Source organism: Asparagus officinalis, chromosome 3, assembly GCF_001876935.1.
Source record: "Asparagus officinalis chromosome 3, Aspof.V1, whole genome shotgun sequence".
NCBI lineage: Eukaryota > Viridiplantae > Streptophyta > Magnoliopsida > Asparagales > Asparagaceae > Asparagus > Asparagus officinalis.
In genome coordinates, this window is record NC_033796.1 from 4,817,082 (window position 1) to 4,838,108 (window position 21,027).

Consider the following 21,027-nt stretch of genomic DNA (forward strand, 5'->3'; position numbering starts at 1 on the left):
CAGGTTCTACAAACTCCCCTCGATTTCTCAGTCTTGTTTTTAGAGATCTCACCGCCCTTGATCTAGGGTTGATTTTCCTATTGTTTTTACTAGAAACCCTAGCGTTGCTTGGCTTAGGGTTAGGGTTAGGGTTAGAGTGTGGATATAGATTCACTACCCTGATTCTTTTTTATGGTTAGGATCACGACTCGGGTTAGTTTTAACGACTAAAGTTTAAAGGGTACTTAAAATCGGTAATTTTAGAGCATATGGCCTTAATTTGATATGTTTTGGTGTTGTTTACGAGGCCTAATTAGCCGCTAGTGTTTTACAATTATCTGGTCGTTTCCCGGAAAATGAATTTCTGCGGGTAACTTTTGTTTTGTGGGATTTTTCTTGTAGGTAAACAACCGCAATGCTTCCGCTGGAAAGCGAGCTCGAACTGATGGTAGGGCGTTGAATTTTGCTTGTTGGGACGTTGAGGCTTGTGATGAAGAATGGGCGTTGAATTTTGCTTGTTGGGACGTTGAGGCTTGTGATGAAGAATGTGTTTTGTTTTCTAGGCTTATATTTGGAAAAGGAGAGGTATTTGTTCTTTTCCCCCCTATTTTCTTTGTGTGCAATTGCGCATTGCCATCATTCAGTTTTAGAATAGGAAAATGTTATCTGGACTTCTAGGCTTAATGAAACCCTTGTCAATTGATGGCTAGTACTCTCCTATTTTTTTTACTGCATCTCATGGTTTTTTTAGTTAAAACTATAAAACGGTCTGTTATATCCTCCTCAGAATCCGAAAACAGCCATGGATGAATCATGTTAGGAAATTAGTGGACGTTCTCGTTCCAAAGGCAAAAATATGCAATCAGGTTTTTGTTTCATTGGTATAGTATTGATTGATTGAGCTGAAGCGTGAAATTTTTATCTTTTTAAAAACATGACTCTCAATATCCGATTCTTGAGAATGTTGCATAATTGATGAGGCAAGCATTTGCCATGATGTTCATGTACTAATAGAGCTGAACATTCATGATTCTGTAAGCATTTTCCATGTCGTCTACAGGAATAATCGCCAGTGTAAAGCCTGCACTGAAGTTCAAGGTAAACCACCAGGACATTTCATTGTCAATCTTTTATGACAAATGAATAGAGGGTTTTTTTCCATTTCCTTTTTTAACTTTGCCTATATTTGAGGCAGGGCTATATGATAGGAAATGGATGCACGGATGAGCAATTCGATGGGGATGCTTTTGTGCCATTTGCAAATGGAATGGGTCTTATATCAAATGATTTGTTTCAGGTTTGTGACATTCCTATTAGGTAACATAGGCATATGACCACCATATCAATAGTTTAATCCTGTGTAAAACCGATGTGGGTTGAATTTTAAATTCGAAGAAATTAGAAGTAAATCATCATAGCACGAGTCCTTACATGCTGCTAATTGCAGGAAGTTAAGTCTGCTTGTCAAGGAAGTTATTGGAACCCAGTAAATGAAACCTGCGAAGAGAAGCTAAACAAAGTTGACCAGGTAATTCAACTGGTTAACTACTGATAGCGAAAAGTTTCACCTTGATGCTCGATCTAAATTTCTTTTTGATTTACTATCATACAGGAGCTTAAGGATTTAAATATCTACGACGTTCTTGAGCCATGCTACCATCATCCTGAAATAAGATATTCTTCAGCTGATGATATCAGGCTGCCTTCTAGTTTCAGAAGGCTTGGGGAGACCGATAGACCGCTGCATGTGAGGAGGAGAATGTTTGGCCGCTCATGGCCTTTTCAGAAGGCTTGGGGAGACCGATAGACCGCTGCATGTGAGGAGGAGAATGTTTGGCCGCTCATGGCCTTTCAGAGCTACGGTCAGAGCTGGACGTGTTCCAACATGGACAGAGCTGGGACGCAAAAAACCTCTATGCACAGTAAGTACGACAAAGTTTGGGAGCTTTTAAGCTATGTTAGCTAGTGGTGGTTGTTCTAGGTAGAATAGTTATTTGCTTGGTTAAGCCTAGCTTATTCAGATAATTTATGAGCTAGTTTTTAAAAAGTTGAGAAATCTGAACTTTTTAAATAGAACTTAAAAGCTAGCGTATTTGGGATGTTACCAAACATGTACATATGAAAAAGCTTGTTTAAAAGCTATTTTGACTGAAAAAATAGCTACCCTTCCTTCTTGTGTCTTGTAAAAATGGTGGTTAGCATAAATGTTTTTCTCCTTATCAAATTCAAAGCAATTTCTTTATACTCCTTAAATTTTCAAACGAAGTATCACTTTAAAAGTAAGCTGATTATGCGAGACCACAGGATGACCGAGTTGCAACTGTATGGTTGAACAATGAAGCTGTGAGGACTGCAATTCATGCACAACCGGTAAACTAGATATTTACTCATAATGCTGGAAGCATGATCAAGTATCACAAGTACCTTATTTCCTTAGGATATCGTGCACTTATTTTCAGGTATTCCTTTAATTAGTTTGTTTCCTTTAGATGTAACACAATATTTATTTTATTAATTCAAGAAACATTCATTTTAAAAACACAGTATTCACTTTACCAATGAGAAGGTGAGTCTAATTTGTATTTAGATTGTGTAATATCAAATGGTGATCTTTCTATTTTCACATTTTGACTCAGCGGTGACCATGACATGTGCGTGCCTTTTACTGGAAGTGAAGCATGGACTAGATCAATGGGATATAAGATTGTAGATTTATGGAGGCCATGGTATTTTAATGACCAAGTTGCAGGGTATTTACCCTACCTTTTTGCTTATCACTATTTTAGTCATGGAAGAAATTCTATTGTACCGTTGCCAATAAATTTGCATAAACCTTTGTTCGTAACCAAAGTCCCCATGTAATCTTTTCCTTTAAAAGAATATGGATTAATTGCACATAGATCCCCCCCCCTCCCCCCCGCGACACTCCCTAAAAAAAACCAACTTGTTGAACTTACTGCCCCTGTAGCTACCTTGTTGCAAGTAGACCAGGGAGTTAAATTCTTTTGACACTTTTACCCTCACATAGACAGACTAATTTCACCCATGAGCAATATCTTCCCAAATTTCACTTAAGAGAGTAAAAGAGTCAAAATTTTCACTTAGAGGGTAAAATTTTGACACTTTTACCCTCACATGTCTATGTTCATAGTTCAATTAACTTAAAGAAAATTTTGATATTGAAGGCGGTTATTCAAAATCCGGTTTCTCTTCTCAGCATGTGCCACATATTATTAGTCTATGGTTTTTTGTTCTATGGGTTTTTGTAGTAGTCTCGCTGTCGCTGTTCACGCACCTCTTGTTTCAACACCTCTCCGCTTACAAGAATCCTGAGGTTTTGCTTCTCGTCATCGTCGTCGTCATCGGTCATCTTCGTTGTTATTTTTGAGCTTGATTTGGATTTTTTTTAATTTTGTTTTTTTGTCTGTGAAATTACAGGAGCAGAAGTTTCTGGTTGGTGTTATCTTGATGGTCCCTTGCTATGCCATTGAATCGGTATTGTTTCTGCTCCCAGATATATTTATCAATTTTTGTATCATATGCAAACTACTTCAATTAGAGAAATATATCATAACTTTCAAATCAGTAGAACGCTGCCCATGTGCTTTCAGAAAAGTATGTGATAGTTTTGTGATAATACCTCAAAGAGTCCATGGTAGTCACTGAGGACGGCATAACTCATATGTTTTAGTGATTTTATTTCCTCTGTTCATATAACTAAACCTATTTAGTAACTAAACTGGTTTATCTCCGCTTTGTCCGAATAATGTTTAAGTGACTTAAAAAAGACCCCCTTCGCTCATTCCCTGTTGGGATTATGGATAAGGGTGACGAATATGGCTGTGATTAGATGCTCTTGATAACTTTAGCCTTTTTTAGGGGATATAAAGACTTAAATAGGAGAATGCGGTCAAGATGGCTTTGATATATGAATCTTTTGAACCGAAATTGATGAAAGCCAAGATTGAGATTGATACTGACAGGTTCCTAGTGAGTATTTGACATTGAGGAACAAGTTTTTGGAAACAAATAGAGAATATAGTCTTTGACCGAGAAGTTTCATGTTTTGTAATCAAATGTTGATGTACATTGTTTGAATGTTAGTTCGGTACGATATTTTCTGAGTTGAAATGTTGGTAGTGTGGATTTAATACTTTGTAGTTTTTATACTATACTGATGTATGTTGGCACTTATCATTATGGTTGATTATGCTCAACATAATCACTTTTATATTTTGTATTAAAATTTGACTTGGCCATGTTCTTAAAAAGATTGTCCAGGTAATTGAATACTATAATTATTTTGACATAGGAAACCAAGAACAGCTTCGATTGAGCAGTTGCGATTGCTCGATTAAAACCGTTGCGATAGCTCGATTAAAACCGCTGCGATAGCTCGATCCAAACTGTTACGATAGCTCAATCCAAATTGTTGCGTTAGGTCTTTTAAAACTGTTGCATTAGCTCCAACTGTCGCCGTAGCTTTATCAAAATCATACTTATAGCCTACTAAAACCGTTGCGTTAGGTCTTTTAAAACTGTTGCAATAGCTCCAACTGTTGTCGTAGCTTTATCAAAACCATAGCTTTAGCCTACTAAAACCGTTGAGTTAGGTCTTTTAAAACTGTTGTAATATCTAAAAAAACCGCTGCAGTAGCTTGAAAACCGTCGCAATAGCTCAATCAAAACCGCTGCAATAGCTTAAAAACCGTCGCAATAGCTCAATCAAAACCGTTGCAATGGCTTAAAAACCGCTTACCTTTTAAAACCGTTGCGTTAGATGCGGGGGCAACGGTTCAAAAAACCGTCGCAATAGAGTTCAAAACCGTTATGGTAGAGGTAGGGCAACGGCAGCATATGAGGCGGTTTGAGAACCGTCGCACTTGCTCAAAATATGTGGTAGTGGGCTAGATGTGTACACCTTCGAGGAAGGGGTGTAACTCAAACTATGCTTCAAAACAAAGATAAAAAGATTGTGGATCCGTGTGATCATGTTCCAGAGTCCGTTGTTCAAACTATATCACAAAAGGTTAAGAAGGAGATGATGAAAATGTTTGAAGCACAGAAGGTAGAAATGCTTCAAGGTTTCGGCAAACTTTTGACAGAAACATTTGGACAAACAACAGATCCTTCTGCTATTGCAAAACTTATAGCATGCACAAGGTCTCCTAAGGAAGCTAATAGTGCTCTAGAAGATGTTCGTGCTCGCTCCTCTAGCAACAGTCATAACCCTGACACAAGGTAATTTTTATTTTAGTGATCGATGATGTGAATTCCTAAATACAACTATGTTGGATTCAAAATTACCACCGAACCTTAAACTGCATGTGCCAGTAACCAAAAGTTCGATATAAGTACAAGGCAACTTAATTTAAAAACAATTAAATAAGAAAACTCTGAACTTTATGAAAATTAACCTGAAAGTAGGTGTGACTGAGTTGAATGCTCTTGAGACCGCTGGCATTGCTTTTTAACTAGTATACCACTTTCAGCATATTTGCATCTTTTCGTCTAATATCATCCGTTTTGGTACAAATGTGATCGTCATACCGCCCTTCGCCTATTTGATGATTTTGATTTCTTTGTATTCACATTCTGTAATCTTTTTCTTTATATATAGTATCTTATTCGTTTTTCCAAAAAAAGAGGCTGAGTTGAACGCTTCTGAACCAGAAATCATGATTCTTACTTTCTCGTACTCATGGGCAACAAGACCTACGCGCTAGCTAGACAACTGCCCTGCTAATCAGTAATCATAATCACCAACGTCCTCTCAAACCCATGTGAGCAAACAACCCAATTAATTATAAAACCTTTACCTTGAAAAAAGAGGTCAGAGGATGGAATTAGGCATTTTGGGGAAACTTTAACCTAAAAGCACTATGGTAATTAAATATGTGAAATTTAGTTAACTCTACCCCTATCACCTGAGGAGCTATTAATTTAGACAGCGGGGCCTAATTGCAAGCAATGTGATTAATTGAGGGATCTAATAGCAATTCTAATGATTTGGGGGACAAACTCGAAATTATTGAATATACGAGGGACTAGTAATTAAATAATTTATATTAAATAAACCGAACACAATGGGTTTTTGAATATTCCGAAAGTTATGGGCCATTGTCTCATCATTTTCAAAAATTAAGGGGGTTTTCCGAAATTTAGCGTTCTATTACAGACTGCATATCTTGTGGGGCCAGTGAGAGGCAGTTAGTTTTTCAATGGGCCTTAACGTTGACTTGACCAGCCTATATTCATCAGGCCACAATGGCACTTGGGCCAGGCTTTTCCAATTTGCGTCAAGGAAAGTGGATTCTTTTTGTCCTTGTCTATATGCACATTCTGTAGGTAGTAATAACTCATTTAATGTTTTGTCAGCTTATGTATAGTTCTCTTACAGCTATTACATTAAACGGTTTTTCTATAGAGTGCCATTGGGCACTCTATAAGAGAGGAGAGAGATAGAGAGAAATAAATGAAGTCTATAAGAGAGGAGAGAGATAGAGAGAAATAAATGAAGAGAGGATCCCAATGCAAATCAGGGGGCCCCCTCCTCATTCATTTCTCTCTATCTCTCTCATCTCTTATAGAGTGCCCAAGGGCACTCTATAGAAAAACCGTACATTAAAAGCTACTCATCTTCTTCTTCTTTTTTTCGCATCTAAATCGGGACGTCACTTTTCATGTTTTTGGGAACCGGCATCTGGGAAAGATAAGTGGAGGGGTAATTTCATGTTTTTTTTCCAAAATACATTCTTTTTTTTATACTGCTGACGTGAATGGGCCTTGAAACATTAAATGCTACTTTTGGGGCTGAATCACATGGCCCAAAATATAATGGACTGGGTCACAGTTTCTGTTTTTGGGGCATGGACACATTTTTCCCTTTTATTATTTATTATTTTAGTAATCATGATCAAATCTTAACTAATATGGTAATTAACAAACTCTTTAAAAAGAGCATACTTATTAAAATCTAATTAATAACTTAACTAATCAGTTTCCTTTCCAGATTATTCGTAAATTAGTTATATATAATTTGGAAAATAAAATTTTGTAAATGATTTTATTATATATAATTAATATTTTAAGTATTTGTTATAGTAAATAGGAAAAATTTTAATATGCTATATAATTTCAGAAAAGTAAATAGATTTTTTTTTAAACAATCCGACATCTATCATTATTCAAACGCTTTTTTATAGTAAGAAATCGAAATTTGTTATTCATCATTAAAATTAATTATTTGGAATATTTATGCATTTTTTTTAAATTGATAATGTTTTCTACGTGTCGTCCTTAAAATGATTTAGATTTTTGCGGACGGCCCGGATGAATATATTTCATCCAGCCAAAAATTTTAAGTAGAAAAGAGCTGATGTGATAAGTTCTTGGAGAAAAATTAAAGGTTTTGCTTTTAGGTATACATTTATTAGCATATTGCCTAGAATTATAATACAAGCTAGTCTTGTTAATAAAAGTTGAAATAAAATTCTGTTCATTCTTTTGATAATAAAATAAAGGGAAATTTTGTAAAATAGACCGTTTTTATAAAGTAATTAGCAAAATAGACCACTTTTAAAAATAATTAGCAAAATAGACATCTTTTTTGCCAATAGGCCAAAAAGAGGTCGATTTTGAAAAAATAGCTTCAGAAAACATACGGGACTACTAGTCCCGTATGTTTAAAGCTAACTAATCTAATAATTAGTGCACTAATCATTAGTTTAGTTAGCTTTAAACATACGGAACTAGTAGTCCCGTATGTTTTCTGAAGCCATTTTTTTAAAATCGACCTCTTTTGTCAAAAAGAGGTCTATTTTGCTAATTACTCTCAAAAGTGGTCTATTTCGCTAATTATTTTATAAAAACGGTCTATTTTGCAAATTTTCCCTAAAACAAACTACCATAGCAAATAATATGTGAACGATTATATCTAACGGAAAATAAGATAACATGAATCTAGTGTTATAGAAACCAATTACGTATATATTCGTTCCAATAAAATTAACATCATTTGCTCGTCAGCTAGATTTATACTTGTGGATCTCAAAAAGAAGAAATTTTATGGCGATTAAGTTCGCTAGTGCGCGCAACTACCTAGAATTCCACCAAGGCCACCAAAATAAAACTTGAATCCTTTCTCTTCGGCAAAAAACTCCCCCACCCTATAGCAATCGCTTCTGTCGACATAAGAACGAACTTCGTCTTTCGTCAAGTTATAGAGCTCCCCGAGTTTGTTCACGAACCGGATGCTCTGGATCGCTGCTGCCCTACTCTCGCCTTCTTCAGGAAAGTGACCGCTACCCATCGGAGGACCTTCCTCGTCATCGCCGTAGTTGACGCTTCCACCCCAATTGATTTCTTGGGCGCTTTCAGATAGACTTTTGAATAAAGTTTTCGGCCAGTAGCCTATTGGTGAATCGTCCACGTGCAGCCACCAATTTTCAGTTTTCTCATCCTGTCACCATAAATCATAAAGCATATTTAAACCCAGAAGATTAAAGCTGAATAACAAAATATCATTCTTCATAACAATAATAGAAACTTTTATATCCTATATCTTAAGAGAACAATGAAGATATTTAGGATCAGTTGGAAGAAGTCAAAAAGGATAATCGTATCACCTTGTAGATTTTAACTTTGACAACTCTTTGGACTCCATTATATTCCGAAACTGGATAAATCTTAAATCCCGGAAGTTTGGAAGGCTTAGCCCGAGGTACGCAACCTTCGCATTTAAGGTTGTAGCAGCCTGTAGCTCGGTAACCATCAGCCTTGCATACAACGCATCAAGTGTCATAACTATGATAATTAACATGCACCTAAACATTATTATATACCATCATTAAGATAAAACTTACCGTCCAATAAGTGAAAAAATTAGTATACGTGTACCTAGCATGCAAAACGTGAATATATAATCATGTAGTCTAGTAAGTGCTATATATAGTACGATTTCATAATCATTAATTACTCACATGCCATCCGACTACTATTGAATTGAAATATTCAGTCGGACCATCCAAGCCACCAGAAACACTAACAGATACTGTAGTAAACTGGTCATGTTGAACTTTTGGTAACGCGTAGACGACGAGTCCGGTTTCAGTTCCGTATTGTCCTTCGCCACTTCGATATATTGCAAACTGAACATGAAAATGAATAGAAAGGGATGAAAACTACATATATGCGTAGTAAATCAAGATTTTAATTAAGTTCATAAAATGTAATTAAATAAACTAATCAATTTCAAATAACTTGCGAATTAGTCTCACATGTTGAAGGCGATTAGATACGGCATTCATAGCAATAGTATCATTAGAAGTATAATTTTTTCCTCGAAACTGAACCTTTTCTCTGCCATCTATTTTATGGGAGTCCTTGTTCTGCATCCAAAAAATATTTCCAGCGTAAAAATTTGAGGTTACTCCCAAAAAATAATTTTTTTTGGTATACATATATAGATAATCGGATGCAAGAACAACAGTTTTATCACTAGAAGTGAATATCCATAAAAATGCATGTATTAACCAATTAAACAATCAGTGAATTAAAGTGGCACAATCTATCCTATTAATTGGACGCAAAGAATAAGAAAAAGTGTGTGTGTGTGTGTGTGTGTGTATATATATATATATATATATATATATATATATATATATATATATATATATATATATATATATATATATATATATATATATATATATATATATATATCAGAGTGGTTCGTTCCCTGCTCTCTATTACCATCAAGCATCAACTCCTCCATTTGCCACAAAGGGCAAGGTAAAGGAAAATAAGCCCTACACCGTAGAGCCGTGTGAATGCCATTTTGTTTATTTTCTCGCTTGAGGACAATGGTTAAGGTCATGTATGCAGTCCTTTAATAGGATGGATACAAATATGGTTACTACATGATTTCCATTTAGGTTTCTATAATTAGATGGAGATATATATATAATATAATATATTATATAATATATATATATATATATATATTGAGTTCCAAATCTTATTTACGGATGAATTTATTAGCACAAGCACAAATTTTTGTCAAGGGTTTTTTTTCCTTTTTTCCTTTTCCCTTCCATGCTTAGCTGTTGAATCATTAATACGCACATTTCTTTCCATTTCTCATCAAAATATATAAGGAATGAAATATATTCGTGTGGAAGCTGGTTCAATTTATTTAATTAAAAGCCAAAACGTATCCCTTAGCCCATCAAATCTGACAGCTTATAATATTTATGCCAAATTTTGAGAGGTGATCGATTAATTGGGTTGTTTGCTCTGGTCACATGGGGTTTGAGAGAGGTTGCGGGTGATCATGCATGATTACTGATTAGTAGGGCAGTTGGCTTAGCTAGCCCAAGCTAGTACTCTAGGCAACTACTTCTAATCCTAGCTACGATATATAGCACCATCGATCAGCAACTTAACTTCTTCAAGAAAAGAAAAGCTAGCTAGCTTCTCTACGTACGTACCGACTGACGCCCGCGTGAAATTAAGCAAGCTCAAAGCAGTCTAGCCAATTAAGCAGCAGGAACCCACCACCACCAATAGCAGTTTCTTCTGGGAACCTTAATTAGGAGTGTGGGGCCGGGCCGAGGCGCCCAATTAACTAATCTGCTTTGTGCATGCGAGAAGAAGCATATCATTATCCGCCTTTCTTCCTTCCTTCCCTCCCTCCAGGCCAGTTGGAAGGACCGACACAAATTAATTAAAGGCAAATGCTTAATAGAGACTGTCGGATGCACCTAAGCTCTGTGGCTTGACGAGCTCCTCCTCCTCCTCCTTCATTTTTTGATTAATTCGTTTATGCACAATTAATTGGCTTCTTCAGGCCCCATCCCCTACTCCTCTGCATTCACCTCCGCTCGTCCCTACGTTTCAAGCCACCCCCCTCCCCTCCCGAAGCACCCGGCCTTATCCCTACTTATCAAGCTCCCCTTCCCCTCCTGAACCACCACCACCTTCCCTTCTCCACCCCCCCAGAATCATCAAGCCCATGCGGCGGCATCCCCGACTCACTGATTCAACACCACCACCCAAGAAATTACACGGGCCAAAGGTAATCGGGATCGCCTTCGCTTTCGCTGCTGGTGTAATCATCTTCGCACTCGCCGTCGCCGCGTCGTCAGCAGGATGCTCAACAGCTGTCGACTGATCAACAGCAGGAACGTCGACAATCGGAGGTTGGGCTTCCTCTGGCACCTAGCACGGGCAGCAACCAAGCGAGCCTCGGCTACCAACAGCACGAAATCCAGCCGGGGTTTATTCCCGGGATGCGTCCTGACACCATTGGCACGCTCCGACAGATCTCATATGTCCCTACGCCGATACTACCCGGCAGGGAGCTCGACCACATTTGCTGCATGTGCAGGGAACCATACTTCGCTACCGACCGACTCGTCATCTTGGAACCATGCCACCACACCGCACACATCAAGTGTGCGTGCCGCGCCCTGCCCACCCGTGGAGCATGTCCCATCTGCGAAGCCGCCGTCCTCCCTTATCGGCCGGCCTCTAGCTCATAGCTAGTTACTCCTGTTAAGATGTTGTAGTAGGCTTAGTTTACTGTTTTAATTAGTTTTAGTTTTCATAAAAGTATATAAGAAATTTTACAAAAAATAATTACCTAGTCCCGCACACGTTCTCGAGTTTGAGGAGTCAATGAAAGTGATTGCCTAAAAAAAGTTCTTAAATAGCTTTCACTTGTGACTCCAACTCAGACATCATTTGTTGTTGCTCCTGCTCATCTAAGCGTTGTTGAAGCATCTGGTTCTTTCTCTTTTCTTATATAACCTGTGCTTCCAGATCAGATCGACTAGGGAGCGGTCCTCTCAAAATTTTCGAAGTAGTCCCGCCACCAAATACAGTGATGTGACCATGAGATTGCTTCCCCCAGATTTTCTCAACTATCTCAATGTCAGAAAGTGAAGGATTTGCTTGTTTGACTTGAACAATTTGATCCTATAAAAATTAAATTCATATGTTAGTACTATATAATGCATCATTATCAAACTTAAACACATATTCTACTTACATATTTATCTTGATCCCCAGTATCTAGTGTTTCATTAGCTTTCTTTCGAGTTTCATGAAACATTTTTGCCACATCAGGTGGATTTCCTGACTTGCCACCCTTATTCAAATATTAAATAAAAATGAGTACAGCATCAAACTAAAAAACAAAGTAGTTTTAAATAAATAGGAAATTAGTTTTGAATGTATACCAATTCACACGCAATTTGTCTAAAGGGTTTGCTGCTCGTGTGGTGGAGCATCTTTTCTTTTGCCTTTGTTAAGTGTATTTTGTTGGCTTGCTTTCTATACATCAAGATTAAAAGATAATTTCAACAATCCAACAATATACATGGAACAAAATTAATAAAATTAGGAGATTAATACCTGAAATTTTGAAGAAAAATAATGTTCCTTAACTAGCCAATCCCAGTCATCAACACTCACTTCTATAGGTTTATTACAGCAATGCAGAAAGAGAAGGTGAGGAAGGTGATCACGATGATCTCCGGTCCATGTAATTTCTTGGGTGGTGATCAGGAGTTGGGGATGTTGCAGGGGCTTCGGGAGGGGAAGGGGGAGCATGATGCTGGGGGACAAGACCGGGTGCTTCAGGAGGTGAGGATGGCACGTGATGCTTAGGGACGAGCGGAGGTGAATGCAGAGGAGGAGCAAGGGATGGGGCTGAAGAAGCCATTAGTTGTGCACGAATGAATTGATCAAGAATGAAGATGAAGAAGAAGAAAGAGAAGCTACAGAGCAGGTAAAGGTTTATCGGGATGCTGCAGGGCGGGGGGCATGTAAGGTGAGGGCAGTGGAGTGCCAACTGAAGTAGTACAAGTCTTCTGAACCAGAAATCATGATTCTTAGCTACGAGACCTACGCCCTAGCTAGCCAGCTGCAGAAATCATAATCATCACACCAGCCCAATTAATCGACCTCTCAAAATTTGACATAATAAGCTGTCAGATTTGAAGAGCACAAGCACAAATTTTTGTCAAGGGTTTTTTTTTTCCTTTTTCCTTTTTCCTTCCATGCTTAGCTGTTGAATCATTAATACGCACATTTCTTTCCATTTCTCATCAAAATAAACAAGGAATGAAATATATTTGTGTGGAAGCTAGTTCAATTTAATTAAGTCAAGAAGTATCCTTTAGCTCTTAAAATCTGACAGCTTATTATGCCAAATTTTGAGAGGTCAATTAATTAGGCTGGTGTGATGATCATGATTTCTGCAGCTGGCTAGCTAGGGCGTAGGTCTCGTAGCTAAGAATCATGATTTCTGATTCAGAAGACTTGTACTACTTCAGTTGGCATTCCACTGCCCTCACCTTACATGCCCCCCGCCCTGCAGCATCCCGATTAACATTTACCTGCTCTGTAGCTTCTCTTTCTTCTTCATCTTCATTCTTGATCAATTCATTCATGCATAACTAATGGCTTATTCAGCCCCATCGCCTGCTCCTCTGCATTCACCTCCGCTCGTCCCTAAGCATCACGTGCCATCCTCACCTCCTGAAGCACCCGACCTTGTCCCCCAGCATCATGCTCCCCCTTCCCCTCCCGAAGCCTCTGCAGCATCCCCAACTCCTGATCAACCACCACCAAAGAAATTACATGGACCGGAGATCATCGTGATCGCCTTCCTCACCTTCTCTTTCTGCATTGTTGTAATCATCTTCGCGCTCTACCAACGCCGCCGCCGCCGGGCCGAGCTTCCTCTAGCCCCTAGCACCAGCAGCCAGGCGAGCCTCGGCTTCAAACAGCATGAAATCCAGCCGGGGTTCATTCCCGGGATGCATCCTGAGGCTATTGGCACGCTCCGGCAGATCTCGTACGTTCCTACGCCGATTCTACCAGGCAGGGAGCTCTATCATATGTGTTTTAGTTGTTTTTATGTAATAAGGGCCAGTTGCCTGAGTAGATGTTGTAATCAAATGTTAGATAAATAGCATGGGCCAATATTATAAAATAAATGTTTTGGCTGCACGAAATAAATGGACTGGACTTTGTTAATTAAAGGTGAGAGAATAAAGCAAAGGGACTTAGAAAGAAACAATCGGGCTAAACTTTGTTAAAATAGAGTGTGCACTGGACAAATAGCGGCTAAACTTTGTTAAATGAAAATGAGAAACAAAATAAAGTAGAGCTTGAGCAAAATAAGCGGCATGAACTTTGTTAAATAAAGTGTGTGCTGGACAAATTAAGTGGCCTGGACTCTTGTTAAATAAAAATAGGCTATTGATTATGAATAAAAATGGGTCAGACTTTGATAAATTAATTATGAATAAGTAGGTGAACAGTGAAGGGAACAAGACATTCTATTAAATAATGTCTAAAGCTCTATAATTTATAATTCGGATCAGCTAAACAATGGTGAAACTTTGGAGCGTTAAAGTGCAAATAACTCTAATGCTCGTGATTCTATTGTCGCTACTCTCCCCTGTGCTTTTATTTACTGTTGTCTGCATAAATTAAGATCGATCACAGGCACATATATTATATTATGAGATAAATAGCTCCACTTGCTAAAAGCAAGTTATATATTAACTATCCCAATTTTATATTAACCAAAGTTTTATCACATCTAAGACATTTCTCTTTTCTCTGCTTGATATGCAAATTATGAGCACATTTAAGAGGTTTTGAAGCCTCAAACCGAAATGTTAATTAAGGCATGCAATGACATTACAATAAAGTCATTGGTTTTTTTTATTTTTTTTTTATTTTTATTTTACTTTTTACGTAGGTAGGACACATCTCAGTTATGGTACCATACTATAAGCATCTAGCTTTTAGGGTTTAGGAGCACTTAAATACCCTATAGTTTCTCTGTAATAAAAATAGACTTAGTATCAGAAACGCAAAACACCCCACACCCCCACCGCCCCAACCCAAAACGGAAAAAAAAACTTTGGATGATTATCAGAAAACACACCTTAATTTTTAAAAATCTTGTCACTGAAAGTAAAGCTTTACTGACATTATATAAACAAACATTGTCACTAAAAGTAAAGTTTAGTGACGGATGTTTTTTATGGTCACAGAATTGTTATGTTTCAGTGACGAGAATTCATTGTTGTTACTGAAAGTTTCACTGAAAGTCGACAGCGCCAATTAATTTTAACTAGTTGTGACAATATATATTATAAAAGTTGACACAAAAGCCTTTTAGTGACGAGGCGTAGTTGTCACTAAAGCCTTTTAGTGACAAAACTCTTATAAGACCTAAAAAAATATAAACCTATCTAAGCCGCTCCTAGTCAATGACAATGAACGGTTGTTCCTCGTTGATTTTTCAATCTATGCCTCTTTTGATTATCAGAAAACACCCCTTAATTTTTAAAAATCAAAAAATTCTCCTTAAATTTAGGAGTTATCAGAAACTCCCTTTAAATTTACGGTTTTATCATAAAACCCCCTTAACAACTTTATGTGTTAAACTAATTTTTTATTTAAGTTTTTATGCGAGAAATAAGATTAAAATGCTAAACTATTTTTTTAAATGTTTTTATCGCGATTCCTTTTGCTTTTTCATTCTAATCAAACAAGAGAAGTATGTTTTCCTGCTCGTCTACTTTAGGGTTTCTAATGGTAATACAGTGAAAATCAGCACGGCCAACAAATTTGTCAAAGAGAAGAGAACAGAAGGAGCTTGCTTAACGAGGGGCACGAGCGGACGGGGTGCTGGGCCCGGGACGCCCGAGCGGGCCAGTTGGAACGGAACTTCTCGTACAGCCTCTCGGCGCGGTGCTCTGGGGAGAGGGAGCGGACGTCATCGAACGGAACTTCTCGTACAGCCTCTCGGCGCGGTGCTCTGGGGAGAGGGAGCGGACGTCATCGTCGAGGCTGAGGGTGGACTCGTAGCCCTTGGTGAGGAGGGGGTTGACCCAGTGCCATGTGGCGAGCGACAGAAGGGACGACGTGCTGTAGCCTGTTACGTTGGTTGGCTGGAACCCGTCCGGTTCGGTTTTGAACCCGTTGCTTGTCTCGGTTACTACGCCGATCAAGCCATTGACAGCGAAGGTTATCGACAAGTAGGAGGAAAGCTGGAGAGAGGTAGTCGTCTGGCTGGATCGGGTCACCTCCGGTGAGTCTGAGCACTGAAGAACCCACGATCAAAGCGGTGAGAATATATAAGCGAGATGAGCCAGTAGGCTCGGAGGGTGAGCGGGTGAGCAGAGGTTCGGAGGGTGAGCCTGTGAGCAGATTGAGGCTCGGAACCGCTTCTCGTGCGCTATATATATAAGAGCGGCCACGGCGATCCACACAAGGAACTGGACGACGACGAAGGACGACTCCACGACGTGCCAAGGGGACGTCGAACTTGTTTAACGATGTCGAAGGAAGAAGTTGGAGGAGGAAGGGTGTATATATAGGAATCAGCTAGCTGCAATTTCGTATGAGCTTACAGGCATAATATGTAACTGCGCCTTCAGTGTGAACAGCTAGACTTAAGAGCTGAAGGTTGTCTTTGAACATTATGTGAACAGACCAGTATTTTTGGAACTTTTGGAAAAGAGTGGGGAGGTTATCAACGCGTACGTCTCTAAATAGCAGTCTCTAAATATAGTATGACAGGGGGAGGTTATCAACGCGTACGTCTCAAAATACCCATGAACTATTTTTGAACTTTTCATACTGAACTCCAAATAATTAAGTTCTTTGAAATCTTCTTGAGATAAAAAAATCCAAATTAGGATGGAGGACTTGGTAGCTGTAAATGACAAATGACAAAGTTAAAAAAAATCCTCACAAAGAAAATTTCATTTTTTTACGGTTATATGTAGTTAGAGGGCTTGGTGAGAAAAATCTAAAATTCCTGGTACTTATATGAAATTAACACTTTTATATTTCTGACCTACGCCCTTTAGGTGGTCTAATATGATATACTATTTATATAAGAGATAATAAAATTTGATGGAAAAATATGAATCCTACACCGAAATTGATTTTGGGGTACATTTCCATAACCCTGTAAGTTGGGTTGTTTTTAAGATGATCCCCTTAAGATTAGGTTGAAGAATCCATCTCTAATTTCAATTGCTCTAATCAAATTAATACTAGGAGGAAGAAGAACATCCCCAATTGAACCCTAATTGTTTTGTATATTCCTCTAATACCAAATAATACTCCAACGTAAAAAAGGTTAAATCTTTATCATCACATTGAAATCAATTCCTGAAACTAAAAAATAAATTTCAACATTCAATCAAGATAGATCATGCTGATAACTCAAGGTCCAGCAAGAGCTTAATTTTAGAGGTATAGTAAGCTACAGTATCCTAGAGGCTAACGTCGTCATCCTTGAAGGCAGTCGATAAACGATACCAAATAGAGGCTAATCGAGTTTGTTGGCGAGAGCTCGTGGGCTATTGCGAGAGTGAAAGAAAGAAAGATTATGAGGACAAGAGCTTAATATTGGAGGAGAAACTTATTTTTCATGATAGATGAGGGATTTGTGAGGGTAGAAGAGGTTGTATTTATAGATTGATTGTTTGGCGGTTATAAGATGGAGGAGATGAAGAACACTTCATAAGTAATTATGAGGTGTTAATAGGTTGAGAAAAGCTTAATTAGTGGAGTCCGAAAGATTATGAAGACTTTTAGAAAAGAAAAAAGAGATAATGAAAAGTTTAATTATTCTTATTGAGCTAATCTTTATCCAAATACGAACAACATATACATATAACTTTCGCTATAGAAATGATTGAATACATCAATTCAATTTTTATTACAAGTGAATAAGAATTTGAATTCTCATAATTAGGTGTAAATTAACGTTAGTAGAGAGGGACTTATTAAATGAAACCCTTAGCTTCAATTAAGGTTATGCATTCACCTTTCAATTCCTCATGAAAATTAAAGCTCATCCCTTTTAATAACCACCTAGCTATTGTCTTTTTTGACCTCAAATAAGGTGCATTAATATGTAGCGCATATAAGCACATGTATTAGATATATATAGTATTATTTGTTGTCAATTGATGTTATTATTTAGGATATTTTTTGGAACAAAGTTTTAACGTACTAATAATATAATGTATTTATATTACTTTTAAAAATTAAAATAATAGTATTTTATCATAATTCGTATTTTATAGTATACCATATAGATATTGTATCAACGTACTAATAATATAATGTATTTATGTTTTGCTGTAGTGTAATATTCTTCTTTAAAAATAATAGTATTAGGTTATAATATTGAATCAAAACAATTATTTATGTTTTGCTGTAGTGTAATATAAAATGATTTTGTTACATACTAAATTATGATAGTGATAATTAGCGAGAATTATAGGAGACTAATACATTAATGGGAGGTTATAATAATGAATTTAATTGAGGGTTATGTATGTATAAGGTATGGTTTATGCATGGATGCATGTGTTTTATATAAGCATGTATGTGTTTTAAAGGGCATTTTTGGAAGAAATGTTTTAACATACCAACACACTTTTATAATAGTATTAGATTTGTTATTAACCCAAATTAAAGGGCATGGTGGAGTTTCGCTTAGAAATGAGAACTACGTTCTCGTAATGAGTCTTTTGACCTGAGGGCATCGTTGGGTTTTTATCGAGTTGAATCCAAATCGATTAGATCATCCACTAGTTGGATCCACAAACTTAATTAGATGTACATCTGAAAAACTAGGGCTGAGCACGGTTCGGTTCGGTTCGGTTTTTATCAAATTTTGAACAACCAAACCAAACCACCCATTACTCAAAACCGAACCGAACCGTTGCAAGTCGGTTCGGTGTGGTTCGGTTCGGTTTGTCGGTTCTAACTTCATCGAACTTAAACAGCCAAGCTGCCATAATCCAACAAAAGGGGGAGAAAAATGCATCTCTACATTGAATATTACAGAACATGTAGGAAGAAGACAAATAGAATGCAAGAGTAAAGCAAAATGCATAAAAACAATAAAAAGTATAGCTACTGACCCATTCTTTGCTCTCGAAGCATGCCTCCCGTCGACTTCTCTATCTGCTTCAGGTTGTCCATCAGAATCCCTTGGTCCAGAAAACTTCGTGAACTTTGAGCCATCAGCTACACCATCCTACAGTGGTTTGAGGTAAAGGACATGAACCCAAAAAATTGGAGAAGCTAGCTCAATGGAATAAAGACAGGCAAAAATTAAAATGATAAATTCTTCAGACAACAACAAGCAACTGGTCAGAAAAGTTAACTCACAAATCTACTCTTTCTCTCTCGTTCAGGCTCCCTTCCATCCCTATCTCTCCTCTTCTGAATTTCCTGAGCAATTCTATCTGTTTCCGCCTACAACATAAACAACGTTCATTAAAAAATTCATACTAATACATAAAGAACAAACTGGGGGTAAGTCCAAATTTGAAGGAAGGAAACCATATCTTCTTTCCTATTGTCGTTAATTTACAATAATTTTTTATTTCCATTCTCTGTTCTTTATTTCTTTTTCAACATGATAATGGAAGCTTTTGTCCAAAAAAACTCACCTTTTTCTTCTTTGTTTCCTCCTCTTTAGCATCCAAGAACTGTCTCCGATGACATTATTCTGCACGCTGAGAAGCAATCCCCAGAGCTCCTTCATGAACTTCCCCGTATTCTTCTCCACGAACCCAGTAAGCTGTATCTGAATCTTCTTCCCATCCACATCCTATATAATTCATTTTAAACAAGTTTCAAAGTTGAAAATTTTAGGCATGAAAAAAATTAAAAATTACAGAATATGGCATGCCTTTGCCTCTAAAAGACCATAAACGAAATTAATCAGGACTTCATCTTCAAATCCAAGGAGCTCAGTCACCCTCGTCGCGATCCACGGCCTGATCACATCCATCTTCACCTTCGTCATATCCACCTGCTCATCAATCAATCATCCCAACAATTTACAAATTTGGGGTGAATCTGATGAAATTGAGAGTTTAGGGTTATTGAGATCGAGAAACGAGCGAGGAGAGAGTTAGGGTTTCGCTCACCCTGAAGAAACCCCCCGACATTTTTCTAGGGTTATGGCGAGAATGGACTGAAAGTGTGGAAAAGAGGAAGTGAGAGAGGCGGACAGAGAGCGAGAGAGAGGAACTGAGGAAGAGGGACTGAGGAGTTTGGTTGACGGCTAGCGGGCTTAGCGGCCTTGCGGCTTGGCCGACGGTAAGTCCGAGCCGGCGCCGGACAGGGAGCTTCGGGGTGAGAGAGAGGAACTAGGAGAGGATCTGGAGAAGGTGGCGGCTGGAAATGTGATTTTAGGGTTTACGAGTGCTATTTGTAGGACGGTACTGCGGTAACAGTGGGTTCGCGACGTTCGGGTTGAAAATGTTTCAACCGACCGAACGCTCTACAATGAAACCGAACCGAACTGTTAGTTTCGGGTCGGTTCGGTCGGTTTTTTCAGTTTGGACCGAACCATGCTCGGCCCTATGAAAAACACAACAACGTAGCGCAACTTAATATAAAAACTAAATTAACGTCATTAAACTGCCCCGTATACATTCTGATCCACTAGTAAAGTTCTAAAGAAGACTAGCTAGGGCAGCAGGGGCGGAGCTGAATGGGTGCCTTTGGTTTCCCAGGACATCAGTAAAAACTGAATAGCTACCATAGAGCACATATAAAAATAACAAAAGTATAGATGGTTTAGCGGAAAAGGGTCTCAAGGAACCCAGCATGCGCGCGGGTTCGAATCTCACAAGGAACCCAGCATGCGCGCGGGTTCGAATTTTTTCAGCTTAATGATAGTTTGGTAGCTTATGGGCCTGTTTGGATTTGCAGGAGGTGAAGGGAAGTTAAGGGAAACTGAGTGAAGGGAAGGGTAGGGAAGGGAAGGGAATTCCCTTCTCCTTGGTTACACCCCAATTTGGGGGGTAACAATTTTTATACTATTAGGGGGTGAATGGAGGTGAATTAACTTCACCTCCTAAGTGTTCCCAAACAAGGTGAATGGAGGTGAATGGTTCCCCTAACTTCCCTTCACCCTCATTCACCTCAATCCAAACAAACCCTATGTTGAGAGAGATGTATTTTCCACCATAC

General features: G+C 38.1%; 2 protein-coding genes across 6 annotated transcripts; one reads left to right on the forward strand and one right to left on the reverse strand.

The window, feature by feature from the left end:
• Positions 1,027-2,811, forward strand: LOC109834523 (serine carboxypeptidase 1-like). The gene is made up of 7 exons (XM_020402568.1): positions 1,027-1,077; positions 1,175-1,276; positions 1,427-1,507; positions 1,592-1,698; positions 1,769-1,901; positions 2,284-2,438; positions 2,616-2,811. The coding sequence occupies exons 1-6, from the start codon at positions 1,027-1,029 to the stop codon at positions 2,356-2,358; spliced, it is 549 nt and encodes a 182-aa protein (XP_020258157.1). The 3' UTR covers positions 2,359-2,438; positions 2,616-2,811.
• Positions 7,913-20,110, reverse strand: LOC109832730 (PWI domain-containing protein C825.05c-like). 5 transcript variants are annotated; one of them, XM_020400132.1, is made up of 6 exons: positions 12,397-12,515; positions 12,222-12,315; positions 9,258-9,368; positions 8,961-9,128; positions 8,607-8,756; positions 7,913-8,440 (listed from the first exon to the last, which is right to left on the reverse strand). In XM_020400132.1, exons 2-6 carry the CDS (start codon positions 12,270-12,272, stop codon positions 8,063-8,065), a joined length of 858 nt encoding a protein of 285 aa, XP_020255721.1. In that variant the 5' UTR covers positions 12,273-12,315; positions 12,397-12,515; the 3' UTR covers positions 7,913-8,062. The 5 variants fall into 5 exon arrangements, 4 of the variants coding, with proteins under 4 accessions (XP_020255721.1, XP_020255720.1, XP_020255723.1 ...); XM_020400131.1 differs by lacking the exon at positions 12,222-12,315 and having other exon boundaries at positions 12,397-12,609; XM_020400134.1 differs by lacking the exons at positions 7,913-8,440; positions 8,607-8,756; positions 8,961-9,128; ... (1 more) ...; positions 12,222-12,315; positions 12,397-12,515 and adding exons at positions 18,966-19,075; positions 19,210-19,296; positions 19,494-19,654; positions 19,742-19,858; positions 19,977-20,110.